Below are 17,500 nucleotides of genomic sequence, written 5' to 3' on the forward strand. Positions count from 1 at the left end.
TTCACCTTGCCAACTTCACCCGCTAACTTCACCTTGCTAACTTCACCTTGCTAACTTCACCAGCTAACTTCACCCTGCTAACTTCACCCTGCTAACTTCACCCGCTAACTTCACCCGCTAACTTCACCTTGCTAACTTCACCCGCTAACTTCACCCGCTAACTTCACCAGCTAACTTCACCCTGCTAACTTCACCTTGCTAACTTCACCCGCTAACTTCACCCGCTAACTTCACCTTGCTAACTTCACCTTGCTAACTTCACCAGCTAACTTCACCCTGCTAACTTCACCCTGCTAACTTCACCTTGCTAACTTCACCCGCTAACTTCACCCGCTAACTTCACCCGCTAACTTCACCCGCTAACTTCACCTTGCTAACTTCACCTGCTAACTTCACCCTGCTAACTTCACCCTGCTAACTTCACCTTGCTAACTTCACCCGCTAACTTCACCCGCTAACTTCACCTTGCTAACTTCACCCGCTAACTTCACCTTGCTAACTTCACCCTGCTAACTTCACCAGCTAACTTCACCATGCTAACTTGATCGACATTCCTCTCGCTGAAGAGCATGACGACACATCAGTGCTGCCGTCTGTCCAGACCTCAACGAAAGGTGGTAAGATTTGTTCATTTCCTCTCTTTAATTCGGCTTTTACTACGGAGTTGAACTTCAGTGACAGCTGTCAGTCACGTGACATGTTCGCTTCAAAAGATCCCGCTCTGCTGTCAGTGACGTCGTCAGTGACGTCATCGGTGCTGAATGACTTCTTAATGTTCGCTCCATTACTAATAAATCCTTTATTCTTAATGATCTTTTCACAAGAGTTCATTTGGATTTATTATGTCTTTCTGATACTTGGCAGAGAGAGGAAGAGTTTATTCATCTGAACCAACTCTGTCCAGTAGGGAGCGCTGTCCTGGGGAAGCCTCGCCTCTCTGGTCGTGGAGGAGGTCTTGCTACAGTTTTTAGGGAGAGTTGTTCTTGCAAAGTGATTCAAACACAGGAATTCACTTCTTTTGAGTCTCAGATGATCTTGGTTCTACAAGACCTTTCTATTGTGTGTCAATCTACCGTCCGCCTGGTCCTTCAGTGTTCTTGAAAGACTTTAGTGACTTCTTATCTTCCATTATTCAAATCTGTTCTTATTCTTGGAGACTTTAATCTTCATGTTGATGACGTCACATCTTGTTCTGCTAAAGAACTTTGAACTTTAACTGAAGCCTTTAATTTTGAGCAACATGTTTCTGAACCCACTCATCAAAAAGGCCACATTTTAGACTTAGTTTTTACTCTTGGCCTGAACATTTCTAATGTATCTGTACATGATGTCCATCTGAGTGATCATTCTCTGTTTAACCTGGACTTCATCCCTGAACCTAAGCCTTTGAAAGTTAGGTCTCAGAGGCGTGTCATCTCAGCTGATACTGCAGACAGTTTTTCTGCTATGTTTGACCGTCTTTCCTTTGATGACTGCCCAGACGTGGACAGTTTGATTCACTGTTACACTGATCATTGTGTTGAAATACTGGATCAAACCTGTTAAATCCAACTTGAAAGTTCAGAAAAAACGCTGCCCTTGAACAAATGAGGATCTCCTGAGTCTGAAGAGACTTTGTCGAAAGACTGAGCGTCTCTGGAAGTCCACTAAACTTGAGGTGCACAGACTTCACCTCAGGGATCTGTTGACTTCTTACAATGAGATGGTGGAAACTGCTAGATCTGATTACATCAGAAAACTGGTAGCAGCAAATAGGAAAAACCCCAAAGTTTTGTTTGACACGATTAATTCTCTCATGTCTCCTGCTCCTCAAATCACGCCTGTCTTCTGTGAAGCTGACATCAATGATTGTTGAGATTTTTTACTGACAAAATTAAATTGATCAAAGAGAAAATCTCTCCCCCTTTGTTTAGAACCCCTACTGTCTCTGAGCCCCTCTCCTCCTCTTGGTCCTCCTTCACTGCTGTATCTTTGGGTGATATTTCATCACTAGTGAACAAGATGAAACCATCCTCTTGCTCAGATGACGTCCTTCCTTGTAGGCTTTTTATCAAAGTATTTGATGTAATTGGCCCCTGAGTTACCAATATGGTGAACCTCTCCCTTTCCACAGGGGTTAGTCAATTGTTGCTAGAAATCAAACAATGAGTGAAAACACTCTTCAGCTAAATGTGGACAAAACTGAAACTCTGGTGATTGTTGATAAGATTCCAGGGTTGAGTCAGTACTTGAGTGACTTATGTCAGTCTGTCAAACTGAGCCTGAGAAACCTGGGTGTTGTATTTGATAAAGACATGTCTCTTGTTCAACACTGAAGAAAACTGACCAGAAACTGTTTCCTTCAACTGAGAAAAATCTCTAAACTTAGGAAAATGTTGTCACAACATGATCTGGATCTTATAATCCATGAGTTTGTTTCTTCTCGTCTGGACTATTGTAACAGTTTGTTTTCATGTCTTAACAAGAAGGATCGTCTCGTCTGCAGTTGATTCAGAACTCTGAGCCGCTCTAGTAGAAGAACTCACATTTCTCCTTCAAACTCTTCACTGGCTTCCAGTTTCTTTCAGGATCAACTTTAAAATTCTGGTTCTTACTTTCAGATCTATTCATGGTCAGGCTCCTCCTTACATCACTGATCTGATCCAGCCTTACACCCCAGCTCGGGCTCTGAGGTCTGTGGATCATAATCTACTTATGGTTCCACGCACACGACTCAGGACCAGAGGAGAGAAATCTTTTCAGACTGTTGCTCCTAAGCTTTGAAACGATCTTCTCTCTCTTTGCGCCTGATGATCTACTGACTCCTTTAAGAAACATCTGTGTTTGATGATCTACTGACTCCTTTAAGAATCATGTGTGTTTGATGATCTACTGACTCCTTCAAGAAACATCTGTGTTTGATGATCTACTGACTCCTTCAAGAAACATCTGTGTTTGATGATCTACTGACTCCTTCAAGAAACATCTGTGTTTGATGATCTACTGACTCCTTCAAGAAACATGTGTGTTTGATGATCTACTGACTCCTTCAAGAAACATCTGTGTTTGATGATCTACTGACTCCTTCAAGAAACATCTATGTTTGATGATCTACTGACTCCTTCAAGAAACATCTGTGTTTGATGATCTACTGACTCCTTCAAGAAACATCTGTGTTTGATGATCTACTGACTCCTTTAAGAAACATGTGTGTTTGATGATCTACTGACTCCTTCAAGAAACATCTGTGTTTGATGATCTACTGACTCCTTCAAGAAACATGTGTGTTTGATGATCTACTGACTCCTTCAAGAAACATCTGTGTTTGATGATCTACTGACTCCTTCAAGAAACATCTGTGTTTGATGATCTACTGACTCCTTCAAGAAACATCTGTGTTTGATGATCTACTGACTCCTTCAAGAAACATGTGTGTTTGATGATCTACTGACTCCTTCAAGAAACATGTGTGTTTGATGATCTACTGACTCCTTCAAGAAACATGTGTGTTTGATGATCTACTGACTCCTTCAAGAAACATGTGTGTTTGATGATCTACTGACTCCTTCAAGAAACATGTGTGTTTGATGATCTACTGACTCCTTCAAGAAACATCTGTGTTTGATGATCTACTGACTCCTTCAAGAAACATCTGTGTTTGATGATCTACTGACTCCTTTAAGAAACATCTGTGTTTGATGATCTACTGACTCCTTCAAGAAACATCTGTGTTTGATGATCTACTGACTCCTTCAAGAAACATCTCTGTGTTTGATGATCTACTGACTCCTTCAAGAAACATCTGTGTTTGATGATCTACTGACTCCTTCAAGAAACATCTGTGTTTGATGATCTACTGACTCCTTTAAGAAACATGTGTGTTTGATGATCTACTGACTCCTTTAAGAAACATCTGTGTTTGATGATCTACTGACTCCTTCAAGAAACATCTGTGTTTGATGATCTACTGACTCCTTCAAGAAACATCTGTGTTTGATGATCTACTGACTCCTTCAAGAAACATCTGTGTTTGATGATCTACTGACTCCTTTAAGAATCATGTGTGTTTGATGATCTACTGACTCCTTCAAGAAACATCTGTGTTTGATGATCTACTGACTCCTTCAAGAAACATCTGTGTTTGATGATCTACTGACTCCTTTAAGAATCATGTGTGTTTGATGATCTACTGACTCCTTCAAGAAACATCTGTGTTTGATGATCTACTGACTCCTTCAAGAAACATCTGTGTTTGATGATCTACTGACTCCTTCAAGAAACATCTGTGTTTGATGATCTACTGACTCCTTCAAGAAACATGTGTGTTTGATGATCTACTGACTCCTTCAAGAAACATGTGTGTTTGATGATCTACTGACTCCTTCAAGAAACATGTGTGTTTGATGATCTACTGACTCCTTCAAGAAACATGTGTGTTTGATGATCTACTGACTCCTTCAAGAAACATGTGTGTTTGATGATCTACTGACTCCTTCAAGAAACATCTGTGTTTGATGATCTACTGACTCCTTCAAGAAACATCTGTGTTTGATGATCTACTGACTCCTTCAAGAAACATCTGTGTTTGATGATCTACTGACTCCTTCAAGACACATCTGTGCTTGATGATCTACTGACTCCTTCAAGAAACATCTGTGTTTGATGATCTACTGACTCCTTCAAGAAACATCTGTGTTTGATGATCTACTGACTCCTTCAAGAAACATGTGTGTTTGATGATCTACTGACTCCTTCAAGAAACATGTGTGTTTGATGATCTACTGACTCCTTCAAGAAACATCTGTGTTTGATGATCTACTGACTCCTTCAAGAAACATGTGTGTTTGATGATCTACTGACTCCTTCAAGAAACATCTGTGTTTGATGATCTACTGACTCCTTCAAGAAACATCTGTGTTTGATGATCTACTGACTCCTTCAAGAAACATGTGTGTTTGATGATCTACTGACTCCTTCAAGAAACATCTCTGTGTTTGATGATCTACTGACTCCTTCAAGAAACATCTGTGTTTGATGATCTACTGACTCCTTCAAGAAACATCTGTGTTTGATGATCTACTGACTCCTTCAAGAAACATCTGTGTTTGATGATCTACTGACTCCTTCAAGAAACATCTGTGTTTGATGATCTACTGACTCCTTCAAGAAACATGTGTGTTTGATGATCTACTGACTCCTTCAAGAAACATGTGTGTTTGATGATCTACTGACTCCTTCAAGAAACATGTGTGTTTGATGATCTACTGACTCCTTCAAGAAACATCTGTGTTTGATGATCTACTGACTCCTTCAAGAAACATGTGTGTTTGATGATCTACTGACTCCTTCAAGAAACATCTGTGTTTGATGATCTACTGACTCCTTCAAGAAACATCTGTGTTTGATGATCTACTGACTCCTTCAAGAAACATCTGTGTTTGATGATCTACTGACTCCTTCACCATGCTAACTTCACCCTGCTAACTTCACCCGCTAACTTCACCATGCTAACTTCACCCGCTAACTTCACCATGCTAACTTCACCATGCTAACTTCACCCGCTAACTTCACCATGCTAACTTCACCCTGCTAACTTCACCCTGCTAACTTCACCATGCTAACTTCACCCTGCTAACTTCACCCTGCTAACTTCACCATGCTAACTTCACCATGCTAACTTCACCATGCTAACTTCACCCTGCTAACTTCACCATGCTAACTTCACCATGCTAACTTCACCTTGCTAACTTCACCCTGCTAACTTCACCATGCTAACTTCACCCTGCTAACTTCACCATGCTAACTTCACCATGCTAACTTCACCATGCTAACTTCACCATGCTAACTTCACCCTGCTAACTTCACCCTGCTAACTTCACCATGCTAACTTCACCCGCTAACTTCACCCTGCTAACTTCACCCTGCTAACTTCACCCTGCTAACTTCACCATGCTAACTTCACCCTGCTAACTTCACCATGCTAACTTCACCCGCTAACTTCACCCTGCTAACTTCACCATGCTAACTTCACCCGCTAACTTCACCATGCTAACTTCACCATGCTAACTTCACCCGCTAACTTCACCCTGCTAACTTCACCATGCTAACTTCACCCGCTAACTTCACCATGCTAACTTCACCATGCTAACTTCACCCGCTAACTTCACCATGCTAACTTCACCCTGCTAACTTCACCATGCTAACTTCACCATGCTAACTTCACCCGCTAACTTCACCATGCTAACTTCACCCGCTAACTTCACCATGCTAACTTCACCCGCAAACTTCACCATGCTAACTTCACCCGCTAACTTCACCATGCTAACTTCACCCTGCTAACTTCACCATGCTAACTTCACCATGCTAACTTCACCCGCTAACTTCACCATGCTAACTTCACCCGCTAACTTCACCATGCTAGCATGCTGACAGCAGCACCTGAGCTCCACTCACGTGACTCGTGCTCCTCCACCGTGTACAGGTCGTCTCTCCCTCCGTGACTCGCCTGCACAACACAGCGTCAGACAAAAGCAACAGATCAGTGAAGATGAAGAAACAAACCAGAGCGAAGACGATCCTGGACGACAGTCGAACAGAGTCGCACGGAATTCTGGGTAAAAGTAGTCGTAGACATGTGCACTCACGCTTGTGTAGAGGCCACGCTTGTTTCTGAGGACACACACATACACACACACACACACACACACACACACACAGTTAACACACACAAATACACACAAACACAGTTAACAAACACATAGACACACACATATACACACAGTTAACACACGTACAGTAAACACACATACAGTAAACACACACACACACACACACACACACACACAGTGGAAAACACACACACACACACACACACAAACACACACACACACACACAGACTCACACAGCAACACACCTGGCAGGTGAAGTTACAGTAACGAGCGAATTTACAACTGGAACATCTTGACAAAGATTCACATCTGGAAAGAAAACACAAGTTAGAAAACACTCAAGGTCACACAAACACACACACATGGACACACACACACCCACATGGACACACACACACATACATGACACACACATGGACATGGACACACACACACACACACACATACATACACACACACATGGACACACACACACACACATGGACACACACATGGACATGGACACACACACGCACACACACACATACACACACACACACACATGGACACACACATGGACATGGGCACACACACATGGACACACACACATGACACACACATGGACATGGACATGGACACACACACATGACACACACACACATGACACACACATGGACATGGACATGGACACACACACATGACACACACACACATGACACACACATGGACATGGACATGGACACACACACACATGTTTTATTTGTTCAGGCTTTTCCTTGATTCTCTGAGACTCTTGTGTTCTCAGTATTATCTTGATCTTTAAAGTATGTAATTTTTTGAATATTGTTTTGATTTTTAAGTTCTTTGTGACCCTGGTCTGGGGGACATCGTGTGTGTGTGTGTGTGTGTGTGTGTGTGCGTGTGCGTGCGTGCACAAATAAAAAAGTTTGTTCTTCTACATAAAATAATCGTTTGTGTTGTAACATTACAAGAAGCTGCTGCCACCTGCTGGTGAGAGTAGTTAGAACAGCGATACAGTTGCGCAAACACTCGCTATACACACACTCTATATACACACAGTTTACACACTATATACACAGACACACACACTTTACACACTATATACACAGACACACACACTCTACACACTATATACACTGACACACACACTTTACACACTATATACACAGACACACACACTTTACACACTATATACACTGACACACACACTTTACACACTATATACACAGACACACACACTTTACACACTATATACACTGACACACACACTTTACACACTATATACACAGACACACACACTTTACACACTATATACACAGACACACACACTTTACACACTATATACACAGACACACACTCTTAACACAGACACAAACACTTTACACACTATACACACAGACACACACTCTTAACACAGACACACACACTTTATACACAGAGACACACTCTTAACACACAGACACACACTCTTTACACACAGAGACACACTCTTAACAAACAGAGACACACACTTTACACACAGAGACACACTCTTTATACAGACACACACACTTTACACACAGAGACACACTCCTTACACACACACACACTTTACACACAGAGACACACTCTTAACACAGACACAAACACTTTACACACTATACACACAGACACACACTCTTAACACAGACACACACACTTTATACACAGAGACACACTCTTAACACACAGACACACACTCTTTACACACAGAGACACACTCTTAACAAACAGAGACACACACTTTACACACAGAGACACACTCTTTATACAGACACACACACTTTACACACAGAGACACACTCTTTATACAGACACACACACTTTACACACAGAGACACACTCCTTACACACACACACACTTTACACACAGAGACACACTCTTTATAGACACACACACTCTTTACACACAGAGACACACTCTTTACACACAGAGACACACTCTTAACACACAGAAACACACTCTTTACACACAGAGACACACTCTTTATACAGACACACACACTCTTTACACACAGAGACACACTCTTTACACACAGAGACACACTCTTTATACAGACACACACACTCTTTACACACAGAGGCACACTCTTTATACAGACACACACACACTTTACACACAGAGACACACTCTTTATACAGACACACACACTCTTTACACACAGAGACACACACACTCTTTACACACAGAGACACACACACTCTTTACACACAGAGACACACACACTCTTTACACACAGAGACACACTCTTAACACACACGTTACACACAGACACACACACTTTACACACAGAGACACACTCTTTATACAGACACACACACTCTTTACACACAGAGACACACTCTTTATACAGACACACACACTCTTTACACACAGAGACACACACACTCTTTACACACAGAGACACACACACTCTTTACACACAGAGACACACTCTTAACACACAGAGACACACTCTTAACACACAGAAACACACTCTTTACACACAGAGACACACTCTTTATACAGACACACACACTCTTTACACACAGAGACACACTCTTTACACACAGAGACACACTCTTTACACACAGACACACTCTTTATACAGACACACTCTTTATACAGACACACACACACTTTACACACAGAGACACACTCTTTACACACACGTTACACACAGAGACACACTCTTTACACACAGAGACACACTCTTTATACACAGAGACACACTCTTTATACAGACACACTCTTTATACAGACACACACACACTTTACACACAGAGACACACTCTTTACACACACGTTACACACAGAGACACACTCTTTACACACAGAGACACACTCTTTATACAGACACACACACACTTTACACACAGAGACACACTCTTTACACACACGTTACACACAGAGACACACAACGAGATCTCGCACCGGGTGAAGCAGTTGTGACAAACTCTCGCGGACTCTCGCGAGGTTACGCAGCAGGCCAGCGGCTGGACGAGCGCGAGCGTCTCTCCCGTCTTGACCGCGTGCGTCGTCGCGAGACCGTTTCCTCTCCCGGGACTCTGGACCTTCTGGACCTTCTGGACCTTCTGGACCTTCTGGACCTTCTGGACCTCCTGGACCTCCTGGACGCTCTGGATCCTCTGCCGCGCCGCCATGATGGCGTCACGTGTTGACATCCGCGAGTGACGCTGACGCCAGTGCGTCGTGACGTCACGGACGCCGTTCGCGCCATTTCCTCCGGTCTCAGGTTCGATTCCGCGTCCAGACGAGTTGATTTTTCTCTGACGTAGAATAAAAATATCGTTTGATCAAATGATATTATAAACATGAACACGTGACCGAAGAATCTGAATAAAGAGACATGAGTGGTAACCATAGCAACGAGATTCCATGAGATGATCTTTTCATAACAAGAGTTTCATGACTTTAGAGATGTTTAGATGTATAGATGTTTAGATGTATAGATGTATAGATGTTTAGATGTTTAGATGTATAGATGTATAGATGTATAGATGTATAGATGTATAGATGTTTAGATGTATAGATGTATAGATGTTTAGATGTATAGATGTTTAGATGTTTAGATGTATAGATGTATAGATGTATAGATGTATAGATGTATAGATGTTTAGATGTATAGATGTATAGATGTTTAGATGTATAGATGTTTAGATGTTTAGATGTATAGATGTATAGATGTATAGATGTATAGATGTTTAGATGTATAGATGTTTATATGTATAGATGTTTAGATGTATAGATGTATAGATGTATAGATGTATAGATGTATAGATGTTTAGATGTTTAGATGTATAGATGTATAGATGTATAGATGTTTAGATGTATAGATGTTTATATGTATAGATGTTTAGATGTATAGATGTTTATATGTATAGATGTTTAGATGTATAGATGTTTAGATGTATAGATGTTTATATGTATAGATGTTTAGATGTATAGATGTATAGATGTATAGATGTATAGATGTTTAGATGTATAGATGTATAGATGTATAGATGTTTAGATGTATAGATGTATAGATGTTTAGATGTATAGATGTATAGATGTATAGATGTTTAGATGTTTAGATGTATAGATGTATAGATGTTTAGATGTTTAGATGTATAGATGTTTAGATGTATAGATGTATAGATGTATAGATGTTTAGATGTTTAGATGTATAGATGTATAGATGTTTAGATGTATAGATGTTTAGATGTATAGATGTATAGATGTTTAGATGTTTAGATGTTTAGATGTATAGATGTATAGATGTATAGATGTTTAGATGTTTAGATGTATAGATGTATAGATGTATAGATGTTTAGATGTATAGATGTATAGATGTTTATATGTATAGATGTATAGATGTTTAGATGTATAGATGTATAGATGTATAGATGTTTAGATGTATAGATGTATAGATGTATAGATGTTTAGATGTATAGATGTATAGATGTATAGATGTATAGATGTTTAGATGTATAGATGTATAGATGTTTAGATGTATAGATGTATAGATGTTTAGATGTATAGATGTATAGATGTTTATATGTATAGATGTTTAGATGTATAGATGTTTATATGTATAGATGTTTAGATGTATAGATGTTTAGATGTATAGATGTTTATATGTATAGATGTTTAGATGTATAGATGTTTAGATGTTTAGATGTATAGATGTATAGATGTATAGATGTATAGATGTATAGATGTTTAGATGTATAGATGTTTATATGTATAGATGTTTAGATGTATAGATGTATAGATGTATAGATGTTTAGATGTTTAGATGTTTAGATGTATAGATGTATAGATGTATAGATGTTTAGATGTATAGATGTTTATATGTATAGATGTTTAGATGTATAGATGTATAGATGTTTAGATGTATAGATGTTTAGATGTATAGATGTATAGATGTATAGATGTTTAGATGTTTAGATGTATAGATGTATAGATGTTTAGATGTTTAGATGTATAGATGTATAGATGTACAGATGTTTAGATGTATAGATGTATAGATGTTTAGATGTATAGATGTTTAGATGTATAGATGTATAGATGTTTAGATGTTTAGATGTATAGATGTATAGATGTATAGATGTTTAGATGTTTAGATGTATAGATGTATAGATGTTTAGATGTATAGATGTATAGATGTATAGATGTTTAGATGTATAGATGTATAGATGTATAGATGTTTAGATGTATAGATGTATAGATGTTTAGATGTATAGATGTATAGATGTATAGATGTTTAGATGTATAGATGTATAGATGTATAGATGTATAGATGTTTAGATGTATAGATGTATAGATGTTTAGATGTATAGATGTATAGATGTATAGATGTTTAGATGTATAGATGTATAGATGTTTAGATGTATAGATGTATAGATGTTTAGATGTATAGATGTTTATATGTATAGATGTATAGATGTTTATATGTATAGATGTATAGATGTATAGATGTTTATATGTATAGATGTTTATATGTTTAGATGTTTAGATGTATAGATGTATAGATGTATAGATGTTTAGATGTATAGATGTATAGATGTATAGATGTTTAGATGTATAGATGTTTAGATGTTTAGATGTATAGATGTTTAGATGTATAGATGTTTAGATGTATAGATGTATAGATGTTTATATGTATAGATGTATAGATGTATAGATGTTTAGATGTATAGATGTATAGATGTATAGATGTTTAGATGTATAGATGTATAGATGTTTAGATGTTTAGATGTATAGATGTATAGATGTATAGATGTATAGATGTATAGATGTTTAGATGTATAGATGTATAGATGTTTAGATGTTTAGATGTATAGATGTATAGATGTATAGATGTTTAGATGTATAGATGTATAGATGTATAGATGTATAGATGTATAGATGAACAGATGTATAGATGTATAGATGTTTAGATGTTTAGATGAACAGATGTATAGATGTATAGATGTTTAGATGTATAGATGTATAGATGTTTAGATGTTTAGATGTTTAGATGTATAGATGTATAGATGTTTAGATGTTTAGATGTTTAGATGTATAGATGTATAGATGTTTAGATGTATAGATGTATAGATGTTTAGATGTTTAGATGTATAGATGTATAGATGTTTAGATGTTTAGATGTATAGATGTATAGATGTTTAGATGTATAGATGTATAGATGTTTAGATGTATAGATGTATAGATGTTTAGATGTATAGATGTTTAGATGTATAGATGTATAGATGTTTAGATGTATAGATGTTTAGATGTATAGATGTATAGATGTTTAGATGTATAGATGTATAGATGTATAGATGTTTAGATGTATAGATGTATAGATGTTTAGATGTTTAGATGTTTAGATGTATAGATGTATAGATGTATAGATGTATAGATGTTTAGATGTATAGATGTTTAGATGTATAGATGTTTAGATGTATAGATGTTTAGATGTATAGATGTTTAGATGTATAGATGTATAGATGTTTAGATGTATAGATGTATAGATGTATAGATGTTTAGATGTATAGATGTATAGATGTTTAGATGTATAGATGTATAGATGTTTAGATGTATAGATGTTTAGATGTATAGATGTTTAGATGTATATATGTATAGATGTTTAGATGTATAGATGTATAGATGTATAGATGTATAGATGTATAGATGTATAGATGTATAGATGTTTAGATGTATAGATGTATAGATGTATAGATGTTTAGATGTATAGATGTTTAGATGTATAGATGTTTAGATGTATATATGTATAGATGTTTAGATGTATAGATGTATAGATGTATAGATGTATAGATGTTTAGATGTATAGATGTATAGATGTTTAGATGTATAGATGTATAGATGTTTAGATGTATAGATGTATAGATGTTTAGATGTATAGATGTATAGATGTATAGATGTTTAGATGTATAGATGTTTAGATGTTTAGATGTATAGATGTATAGATGTATAGATGTATAGATGTTTAGATGTATAGATGTATAGATGTATAGATGTTTAGATGTTTAGATGTATAGATGTTTAGATGTATAGATGTATAGATGTATAGATGTTTAGATGTATAGATGTTTAGATGTATAGATGTTTAGATGTATAGATGTTTAGATGTATAGATGTATAGATGTATAGATGTATAGATGTATAGATGTTTAGATGTTTAGATGTTTAGATGTATAGATGTATAGATGTTTAGATGTTTAGATGTATAGATGTATAGATGTATAGATGTTTAGATGTTTAGATGTATAGATGTATAGATGTATAGATGTTTAGATGTTTAGATGTATAGATGTTTAGATGTATAGATGTATAGATGTTTAGATGTATAGATGTATAGATGTTTAGATGTATAGATGTATAGATGTATAGATGTATAGATGTATAGATGTTTAGATGTATAGATGAATAGTAAGGGTGAGAGCACAGTGCCTTGGGGGACACCATGTCCTGTCCAAGTCACCACAGCCGGTCCCAACACCTGCTCCTGACCCTCCAGGTGAAGCAGGTGCACCAACTGCTCACCAGGGGGCGCAGGTGTTTGAGGTCCTCTCCAGGGCCTTCATTAGATCAGGGTCACAGGTCCGAATTGGTTCTTCGGGGACCAGAGGATGGACTCTAGACTGAAGTGGACCGTCAGGAGTCCTGGTCACCTGATCCAGTTCATCTCTGATGGCTCTGTGCTCTGTTAGTAATGTCTGTCACACCAACATCACATTGAATCATTAAAACATATTAATGAATGAAAACCAGCTCAAAGTGTCAAAGTCTTTATAATAAAACGTATTTATTCAAAGATTTAACAGAAAACAAATATAAACCTCGAGTAAACAATTGTTTTATTGACGATTCAATAGTTTTACAAGCTTAAGAAACACGAGGAGGTTTGGAAAAGTTCAGATGTTGAACCAGAGGTCAGAGGTCAGAGGTCAGCCTCAGACATTCTTATTGTTGCCTCGTGGAAGACGAGAGTGAAGCGAACACGAGGTCGTGTCTGAACCAGCAGACGTGACAGATGCATAGTTGAACAGTGACTCAGGGGCGACACCTTCTGGTCAAAGTTCATCAGATCTCGACTGTAGCCATGAGCGCGACCATCGAACCAGAAGTTCCAGATGTGACGAAGGAAATACTTCAACGAAAAAGTGACTTCAATCTAAAGTTGATTCAAAAAAACATCTGGAATTAAATTGAACCAAAACTAAATATTAATCAATTCTTTCTTATATTAAAACACGTTTGATTTCTTTTGGTGGTTGAATCGTAAACAAACGGACCTTAATGGACGTGAACCAGAACCAGAACCAGCTTCACTCAAGGAGCTCCAGACACTGAGACTAAGACACTGTTCTGAACCGGACCAGAACCAAACAGGCAGCGGGTTCGACTCGAACATTCTGGTGGATGGAAGACGTCAGTTCTGACCCGGTCAACATTCTGTGGTTCTGAAGAGTCCGACGACATTAGCGGTGTCTCTGGTTCTGGTGTCGACGTTTGTACAAATCTTTTGTCTGGCAGAAACATTCAACAGATCAAACATGTCCATCTGAACCGGGCTCAGTCAGAACCCGTTGAGGTTCTGCTACAGGTGGATAGAAAACCTTGGTCTGAGGTTCTGGACCTCAGACGCGCTACAGTGGTACCTGCAGTGGTGGAGGCAGCTGAGAGCGAGAAGGTTCGGCAGCTACGACGAGCTCACGAACCAGAGCTGGATCTGGGTCACGAGGCGCTGAGACTGACCCACGTAGAAGTCCAGGTTGTTGGAGAAGTCCTGGCACACGGAGGAGTGGGCGTCGCCCAGGGCGCAGTACAGGGCGGTGCCGCCCACGCTGATGACCACGGTGACCAGACACAGCAGGACCAGCAGCAGGCAGGAGTCTCCGCCCCCGACCTCTGAGGGTCACATGGTGTCAGAGCTGCTCAGACCCCCTCAGACCCCCTAAGACCCCCTCAGACCCCCTCAGACCCCCTCAGACCCCCTCAGGAACTCACCGCCCTCGTCGTCCGACACCTTGAAGCGAACTCGTCTTCTGGCCGGAGCTGGAGGCGCTTCCTGGCGGCGTCTCTTCAGAATGGACACCAGGCCGGAGGCAGGAGACACCTGAGGAGCAGGTCAGAGGTTCGGATCCTTTAGGACCAACTTTTCTCTAACGATTCTATCAACAAATCAGTCGACGTCCACCAGACCCTACGGTTGACCTTTGACTCCTCAGAGTAGAGCTGGTCTGTGTCTCAAATATACTTCTCTTAGTATACTAGAAGTTAGTATGCATCAGGATAGTGTGCGTACTAACTAGTAACTAATCCTCCACAGATAGTATGTCTCAAACATACTTCTCTTAGTATACTAGAAGTTAGTATCATCAGGATAGTGTACGTACTAACTAGTAACTAATCCTCCACAGATAGTATGTCTCAAACATACTTCTCTTAGTATACTAGAAGTTAGTATCATCAGGATAGTGTACGTACTAACTAGTAACTAATCCTCCACAGATAGTATGTCTCAAACATACTACTCTTAGTATACTAGAAGTTAGTATGCATCAGGATAGTGTACGTACTAACTAGTAACTAATCCTCCACAGATAGTATGTCTCAAACATACTTCTCTTAGTATACTAGAAGTTAGTATCATCAGGATAGTGTACGTACTAACTAGTAACTAATCCTCCACAGATAGTTTGTCTCAAACATACTACTCTTAGTATACTAGAAGTTAGTATCATCAGGATAGTGTACATACTAACTAGTAACTAATCCTCCACAGATAGTATGTCTCAAACATACTTCTCTTAGTATACTAGAAGTTAGTATCATCAGGATAGTGTACGTACTAACTAGTAACTAATCCTCCACAGATAGTATGTCTCAAACATACTTCTCTTAGTATACTAGAAGTTAGTATCATCAGGATAGTGTACATACTAACTAGTAACTAATCCTCCACAGATAGTATGTCTCAAACATACTTCTCTTAGTATACTAGAAGTTAGTATCATCAGGATAGTGTACGTACTAACTAGTAACTAATCCTCCACAGATAGTTTGTCTCAAACATACTTCTCTTAGTATACTAGAAGTTAGTATGCATCAGGATAGTGTACGTACTAACTAGTAACTAATCCTCCACAGATAGTATGTCTCAAACATACTTCTCTTAGTATACTAGAAGTTAGTATGCATCAGGATAGTGTACGTACTAACTAGTAACTAATCCTCCACAGATAGTATGTCTCAAACATACTTCTCTTAGTATACTAGAAGTTAGTATCATCAGGATAGTGTAAGTACTAACTAATCCTCCACAGATAGTATGTCTCAAACATACTTCTCTTAGTATACTAGAAGTTAGTATGCATCAGGATAGTGTACGTACTAACTAGTAACTAATCCTCCACAGATAGTATGTCTCAAACATACTTCTCTTAGTATACTAGAAGTTAGTATCATCAGGATAGTGTAAGTACTAACTAATCCTCCACAGATAGTATGTCTCAAACATACTTCTCTTAGTATACTAGAAGTTAGTATCATCAAATCAAACTCTGCTGCTACACACTAACAGGAAATGACTCGACAGCTTCTTCTTCTACTACTATTTAACAATGATTTCAACCAGCTGTAGGAACACTAGCGACACCTGCTGGCAGCACGTTTTGCAAGTTTGGAAAAAGAAATAAAGAAAAAATATGAGAATCGAAATATTGACAAGATATTTAAGCAGGTATCAGCAGTGAAGACGTGTCGTCCTCCTACTGCTGCTGCAAATACACCTGGAAGTGTATATATATATATATATATATATATATATATGAAGTTACT

The 17,500-nt window shown here is 38.5% G+C and overlaps 2 protein-coding genes across 4 annotated transcripts in view; both read right to left on the minus strand.

Annotated features, from left to right (window-relative positions):
* Nucleotides 1–9,843, minus strand: part of smyd3 (SET and MYND domain containing 3) — a 22,576-nt gene extending 12,733 nt beyond the window's left edge. Inside the window, exons 1-4 of the mRNA XM_087792992.1 lie at nt 9,581–9,843; nt 6,894–6,957; nt 6,541–6,648; nt 6,433–6,484 (exon numbers count right to left, since the gene is read on the minus strand). Of these exons, the coding sequence (XP_087649118.1) occupies nt 6,433–6,484; nt 6,541–6,648; nt 6,894–6,957; nt 9,581–9,831 (475 nt within the window). The 5' untranslated portion in view covers nt 9,832–9,843. The remainder of the gene's footprint in view (nt 1–6,432; nt 6,485–6,540; nt 6,649–6,893; nt 6,958–9,580) is intronic.
* Nucleotides 9,844–14,437: 4,594 nt separating this feature from the next.
* cnsta (consortin, connexin sorting protein a) overlaps nt 14,438–17,500 on the minus strand; it is a 14,601-nt gene continuing 11,538 nt past the window's right edge. For all 3 annotated transcript variants that reach the window (XM_087792990.1, XM_087792991.1, XM_087792989.1), the window contains exons 11-12: nt 15,668–15,776; nt 14,438–15,568 (exon numbers count right to left, since the gene is read on the minus strand). In XM_087792990.1, the coding sequence (XP_087649116.1) occupies nt 15,360–15,568; nt 15,668–15,776 (318 nt within the window). In that variant the 3' untranslated portion in view covers nt 14,438–15,359. The remainder of the gene's footprint in view (nt 15,569–15,667; nt 15,777–17,500) is intronic.

Source organism: Callionymus lyra, chromosome 6, assembly GCF_982586985.1.
Source record: "Callionymus lyra chromosome 6, fCalLyr1.hap1.1, whole genome shotgun sequence".
NCBI classification, from domain to species: domain Eukaryota; kingdom Metazoa; phylum Chordata; class Actinopteri; order Syngnathiformes; family Callionymidae; genus Callionymus; species Callionymus lyra.